Source organism: Geospiza fortis, unplaced genomic scaffold, assembly GCF_000277835.1.
Source record: "Geospiza fortis unplaced genomic scaffold, GeoFor_1.0 scaffold70, whole genome shotgun sequence".
In the NCBI taxonomy this organism is placed as follows: Eukaryota; Metazoa; Chordata; class Aves; order Passeriformes; family Thraupidae; genus Geospiza; species Geospiza fortis.
Window position 1 is genome coordinate 2,336,440 of NW_005054317.1, and position 6,698 is coordinate 2,343,137.

The window sequence follows — 6,698 nt, forward strand, 5'->3', positions numbered from 1 at the left end:
TTGTGCCCTTTACTAGTTTTGTGAGATGTTACAGCTTCAGCTGTGGGAATTTAATCTCGGATCACATAGTTTTTTAGAAGGTGTTGTATAGAATTACAGTAATAAATTAGATAATATTTTGGCTTTAGGTTAGCAAATAGAAAACAATAAACTTAACTATGAATATATTCCTTTACTGGGTTTGCATTCAGATATTTTAAAAAGATTCAAGACATGGATGAAAGCTTCTATCGACGTAAGTGGCATTTGTTCTCCTGACAAACACCCATTGGTGCTTTTACACCCTGGCAGATGTTGCTGCTCACTGCTTTTCCTGGTACTTTGCTTGCTAATTATTTTAGTCTTCCACAGTATACTGGAAGTAGAAGTAACACATAGACAAAATTTAAATGCACCTGTGATACAGGCAGTCTAGGGAAGATAGCTAAGCCACTCTCACTGTCCCTGTTATGGACAGAATACTTTGCTTATCTTAGGAAGTCTGCATTCATGTAGATTTTGAATAATGTTTTTTTCTCCCTAGAGTTTCATATTATTGTTTGTGGGCTGGACTCTATAATTGCAAGAAGATGGATAAATGGCATGCTGGTAAAGTTTTCAGTCTTCTTAATGCCTGATTATTGCTTGAGTTTAGATGACTAAAATGAAAAATACTTGCATAGAATGTGTCATGAAAATGAATGAGGGCTGTTGAAACCCACAGCTTTCTGTATACCTGTTTTTGTTTTCTTTCTGTGAGCAGGATGAAATGCAGGCTGTCTTACCTGCCCTTTTCTTGAGAGTGTTAGCCAACATCTGTGCAGTGCCCTACAGGGATAATTTCATAGTTAGGTTACACTGCTTGTGGCCTTCTACAGTCAGCTTTTGAAAATCAAGACAGAAAGCTCCAGAGCTGTTCTGGATGCTCCCATTGTGATTTTTTTCTTCATTACCCAAACAATATTTATTGTGCTGCAACTTGTAAAAGCCATTATTTGGAGCTGCACTGTTACAGAATTCAGTGACCAGAAAACTGGTAATTTTATCATTGTGAATTTGTTTGTAAAACAATGATCTGGAGTATCTACCTGTATTAAAATGAAAAAGACAAAAGCAAAACAACAAGTCGAGAATCAAACCTTCAACCAAACCTTCAGCCATTTGTTCTGATGAACTATAAGAACATATATAGCAAATAATAGCATTTATCAGGGGAGTAAGAGGAGGAGGTAGAGGGTGAAGGTGGTTGATAAAGTCTTGTGCACTGACAAATAAGTAGTGTTTTATAAACTCTTAAAATAAACTGTACATTAAGCACTCAATAGTTGGGTGTACCTTTAAGAATAACATTTTAGGATTTTTTTTTCTTCCTGCAACTTGTTTAAAAACCCAAACCAAACAAAAACCAACCCCCCACCCCCTTTGTTTGTTAGATGTCATTTTTGCATTATGAAGATGGTGTCCTGGATCCAAGTTCCATCATACCCCTGATAGATGGAGGGACAGAAGGTTTCAAAGGCAATGTCCGTGTGATCATTCCTGGGATGACAGCGTGTGTTGAATGCACGCTTGCACTTTACCCACCACAGGTAATTCCCCCATGAAATTGCCATCTCTTCATATTCCTCTGATTTGCTGGTTTCTTTTCTTAGTACTACACCTAATGTATCATGGTTTCTTCTGGTTTTCCTCCCCTGCCCAACCAGGTCAATTTTCCCATGTGCACCATTGCATCCATGCCCAGACTGCCAGAGCATTGCATTGAGTATGTCAGGATATTGCAGTGGCCAAAGGAACAGCCTTTTGGAGGTAATTAATTTATTGTAATGTTGCTAAATGAACATTTCTCCTTTTAATTAACTTGAGTTGGGTGTATACTTTTAATAAAACAATCCTGCCTTTTAAACTTGTGTGGTGTATTGCCATATTGAATCCAAGCCTTCTCTGAGCTGGAGATGGATTTTCTCTTCTTGAACTCACTCTCCAGTACCATATTTGCTCATGTTTCTCACACTGCACAGTGTCTTTCCTGAATTGAAATGTAACCTGTTACAGCTCTATAAATTGTGCAGTGATGATAGTTTGTGTATAGGATGTGTTAAAACTAAAGATGTTTGTAAAAATAATACTTTGGTTATTTAAAATGTCAAGTTTCAATAGCTTAATGGGGTATTCATTTTAAATTAAAACAGGGATTTTTTTAGACCAAAAGAATGCTGTGTTTCAGAAGAACTTTTATAATTGCAATTTATCTGTAAATTCTTTACTGTAGAAGGTATTGCATTGGATGGAGATGACCCTGAACATATACAGTGGATTTACCAGAAGTCTTTAGAAAGAGCATCACAATTTAATATTAAAGGTGTTACCTACAGACTCACCCAAGGTAAGGGGATGGTATTACACCAAGTTGTGCCATTTGCACCTAGGCTGGATTGGCGTTCTTTGTATTTGTTATGACTAAGGTGGCAGCTCTGCAGGGATAGTTCTCCTCACCCTTAAAACAGAAACAAGCTGCTTGTTTCCTGTGCCAGCACAAATATTTTTATGACAAATCAGATGTTCAGGCATTCATGATGAATCACAGGAACTTATCTGGGATAAAGCTGAACATTCTTTCTGCAATTTTATTTTTAACTTGGAGCAGCTCCACAGTTTACATTACATGGTGACCACTCTTGCTGGTTCAAAGAGTAAAAACAAAGGGACTTGATTGTCTTTTTTAGCAACATTTTGTGCCAGTTCAGGCTGGTTAAGTCTATGGCATCCGTTTCTTTTTGCTGTCCCTGCCTCTGTTCACATGCAGGTGCAGTATGCTGACACTCATTTCATCAGCATTTCAAACACTAACCAAATAGAAAACTCAACTATCTTTCCTTTGTGCATTTCCCAGTTTAACAGGAAAAGAACAGTTTTAATTTTCCCTGCTAAATGCAGAATACTTGCTTTCAGAGTTTGTTCAGTAGTTCTCTTTGCTTGATACCTGCTTTTTTTCAATGTGCTTGATCCATTCCTAAAACAAAAAAGTGCCCAAGTACTGCAGCAGCATGCCATTATACATGCTTGTTACAGAAATTCCTGGACACTTGAAAGTACCTTTGGACCCACCCTTTGAAATTATTCTGTCTAAAAGTAGTCTCTCAATAGAATTTCTTAGAAAACCCAGAGCTGTATGTTTTGTTTTTACAGGGGTGATTAAACGAATTATTCCAGCAGTAGCTTCTACAAATGCAGTAATTGCAGGTATGCTGTAAGAACTCATTTTGCTTCTACTTTACTGACTTGAGAATTTTGTGGGACAAAAATTTGGAATTGAGAACCTGGAGAGGATAATAGTAAATTTTAAATGTGTCTGGTTTATTCTTACAGTCGTATTTCTGTTTTCCGTAGAGAAACTGTATGTCACTGGATAAATGTTATCACTCTGGGAGAGAGCAAAAGCATTTAAGACTGGGGAGAAAAATTGAAAAACACAGTACATAGGCTTGGCATAGATTAGTGCATTAGCCAGAGCACGGTGGTGTTAATGCACAGAACTACCAGCAGCCTTCAGATGTTTATTTTTCTCTTTATAGATTGTTATACTTGATTGTTTTTGTCACTTTTTGTCCAGCTGTGTGATGTCTGCATGTCTGGTAGAGCTAGGTGAAGAAATTATTTTTTCTCATTCCAGCTGTTTGCGCCACAGAAGTTTTTAAGATAGCCACAAGGTATTTAATTTCTTATTAATTACAGACATGATTTCTAGCAGAATGTCATGTATCAACACTGACATATTTGTCATTACAGTGCATATGTTCCTCTTAACAACTACTTGGTGTTCAATGATGTGGATGGATTATATACATACAGTTTTGAAGCTGAAAGAAAGGTTAGTGCCATCAAAGGCTTGAAGGAGTATTTCCTTGATTTGTATTTATGCACTTTGTGTGTATTTCTGAACCTCAGTATTGAATCTATTGGCCCCTAGCACTGAATAATAATATCTCTGAAGTTTTAAAAGTGGAAACTGCAGTGTTACTGGTCTGCTATTTCTGCAGAGTAGAGCTATAAAATAAGATACTCAAACCTAAGATAACTCATGGGCAGATCTTCTCAAAAAGAGGTTATGGCAAAAATTGATCTGAAAGTTTGTGGTATTGGATTTTATGTCAGATGAAATTTGTCATTCATAAATACTTAGGTGCTGTTGGGAACCAATCAGTGACAGACTTCAGAAGGAAATGGGTTTTGTCATTAATATTTACAACTATTAATATTTTTAGAGCTAAAATTTCAAAAAAACCACAACACACACACTTTTGAGACCTTACTAGCAGCATTTCTAAAATCATCTTTAACATAATGTGTGTTCTTGTGCTGTTTTGTGGTAGGAGAACTGTCCAGCCTGCAGCCAGCTTCCCCAAAACATAGAGATTTCCCCATCAGCTAAATTGCAGGAGATCCTGGATTACTTAACAAATAATGCTTCATTGTAAGTTGGAACCATTCTGAGTAATTTGATAATTTGTTGGTTTATTTCTTGTAAAAGGTAATTTTAAAATGTGTTTTTAACCTGATTTCCTGGTTTTGTTTTGTTTGTTTTGTTCTGCTTGTTTGTTTTTAAATGTTTTATATATAGGCAGATGAAATCTCCTGCAATCACAGCAACTATGTATGGGGGAAATAAAACACTTTATTTACAGGTAATCTGAACATACATAATTTATCTTAATATTCTGAATTTGCTTTAATTTACTGAATTTGGAAAAAAAATTGTCTTTTTTTTTTAATTTGCAGACAGTAGCTTCAATTGAAGAACGAACAAGGCCAAATCTTTCCAAGACACTAAAAGGTATCCTGGAGCTGTCAGGTGTTGATTTTCAAGTTACAGAAAGTCAGTTTCACCCCTGTGTGTGGATATTTAGCTTTATCTTGCATTATGCAGTAGAATTTGCTTCATTGTCTTTTTACTTTCAATACACATTGAATTTTAGTTTCACATTGCTCAGCTATAGCAATTGTTTAAAGGTGAAGTGCAGGCAGATGCACACAGAACATTGCAACAAAGCAACCAAATATCTGCTGTAAATTGCACACTCTCCAGTAGAGTTTTATATATATTTCTCAACAAGGTCTGTTTCCTGATTAATATTAATTTAACCAGTGAGCTGTTTGCAGCTTTATTTAATCACATTTATGGTTTGTGGGGATAGCATTTCTCATTTTTTGGGGCTTCTTGAAAAGGCACTGCACATGGGTTTAATTAAATTAATTAAGCTTTTCTTTCTGTTTCAGAACTGGGGCTTGTGGATGGCCAGGAACTTGCAGTTGCTGATGTTACTACACCACAGACTATGTTGTTCAAACTTCACTTTACCACTTAATTTATTCATAAGCAAAGTGCAAATACAGCAAGATAAATCTGTGCCCACCTTATAAAACAAACATACTCTGTGGGTGTTAAGGCAGCCTGAAATGTTCCTGTTAGTGCCAGCATGGTTGAAGGTTAGGAAATCTAAATGAATCACCATATTTCAGAATTGTATGTAGAAGCCAATATTTGGTGGATTATATTTGTATAAATGCTTATTCATGTACAGACCTCTGATGTATAGAAATACACTTTTCCCAGGTTTTGTTGTCAAAATGTTCATGCTAATGTACTTTCAAACACGTGGAACTTTAAGGTGGCCAAAAGTCTTGTTTTCAGCATGTCTGCACACATAAATGCAAAGAAAAGATGTTTTTAAAAGGAGCCACAACATTCTGGTTATAAGTTTAGCACTCCTGAGACTTACTGAGTCACCTTAAACCAAAGGAGGCAGTAGATTAAAGTGAGGATTTCCCTCTTATTTGTTATTGATTTGATCAATTTTATGGAAGGTGTTAAATATGGAAGAGATGGCTTTGTTTACAAAAAACACAAAAGGAGAAAATTATCAACTGTACATGAAAATACAGGTGTGTCTCTTCACTGTCCCCAAGCAGCCACCATGCACAGCATTGCAAAATTATGTTCAAATATCATTGGTGCTGTTAAAGTATTTATTAATAAAAAATTCAGAAAGACACCTGAGTTTGTGGCTTTTCTGTGGACATTCAAGAGCATTTATAACCTCCATTAAAAAATCTGGGGTATGATTTGGCTGCTTTAGTCAGAGACTTAAGGAGTGCCAGTGAATTCTAGTCTGATGTGTTAGCTGTGTTTGAAGTTCACAATTTTTAAACGATGAACTGCATAGTTTAAAAGGACAAGGATTAATGAGTACAAATGGAACGAGGCGAGAAATACAGGGATAGGACAAGGAGTAATGGGTACAAATTGAATGAGGGGAAATAGGGGAATAGGACAAGGAGTAATGGGTACAGATTGAACGAGGGGAAATAGGACAGGGAGAAATAGGTACAAATTGAACAAGGGAAAATAGGGGAATAGGACAAGGAGGAATGGGTACAAATTGGAAAAGGGGAAATTTGGGCTAGATACTCGGAAGAAATTCTTTCCTGTGAGGGTTGTGAGGGCCTGGCACAGGGTGCCCAGAGAGGCTGTGGCTGCCCCACCCCTGGAAGTGCTCCAGGCCGGGTCATTTGGGGCTTGGAGCGGAAGGTGTCTGTACCATGGCAGGGACTGGAACCGGACGGTGTTTAGGTCCCTTGCAGCCCTGAGCCTCAGCGTTGCCCCGCTCCGGAGGCGCTGTGAGGGCGGGCGCGGTGCCCCGGCCCCGCCTCCCGGACGC

General features: G+C 37.4%; 1 protein-coding gene across 1 annotated transcript in view; it reads left to right on the plus strand.

Moving 5' to 3' along the window:
• Positions 1-6,032, plus strand: part of UBA3 (ubiquitin like modifier activating enzyme 3) — a 9,317-nt gene extending 3,285 nt beyond the window's left edge. Inside the window, exons 5-16 of the mRNA XM_005420179.2 lie at positions 192-235; positions 524-588; positions 1,413-1,568; positions 1,686-1,788; positions 2,252-2,365; positions 3,169-3,222; positions 3,653-3,689; positions 3,769-3,850; positions 4,353-4,453; positions 4,601-4,664; positions 4,759-4,813; positions 5,257-6,032. Of these exons, the coding sequence (XP_005420236.1) occupies positions 192-235; positions 524-588; positions 1,413-1,568; positions 1,686-1,788; positions 2,252-2,365; positions 3,169-3,222; positions 3,653-3,689; positions 3,769-3,850; positions 4,353-4,453; positions 4,601-4,664; positions 4,759-4,813; positions 5,257-5,345 (964 nt within the window). The 3' untranslated portion in view covers positions 5,346-6,032. The remainder of the gene's footprint in view (positions 1-191; positions 236-523; positions 589-1,412; positions 1,569-1,685; positions 1,789-2,251; positions 2,366-3,168; positions 3,223-3,652; positions 3,690-3,768; positions 3,851-4,352; positions 4,454-4,600; positions 4,665-4,758; positions 4,814-5,256) is intronic.
• The last annotated feature ends 666 nt before the right edge of the window (positions 6,033-6,698 follow it).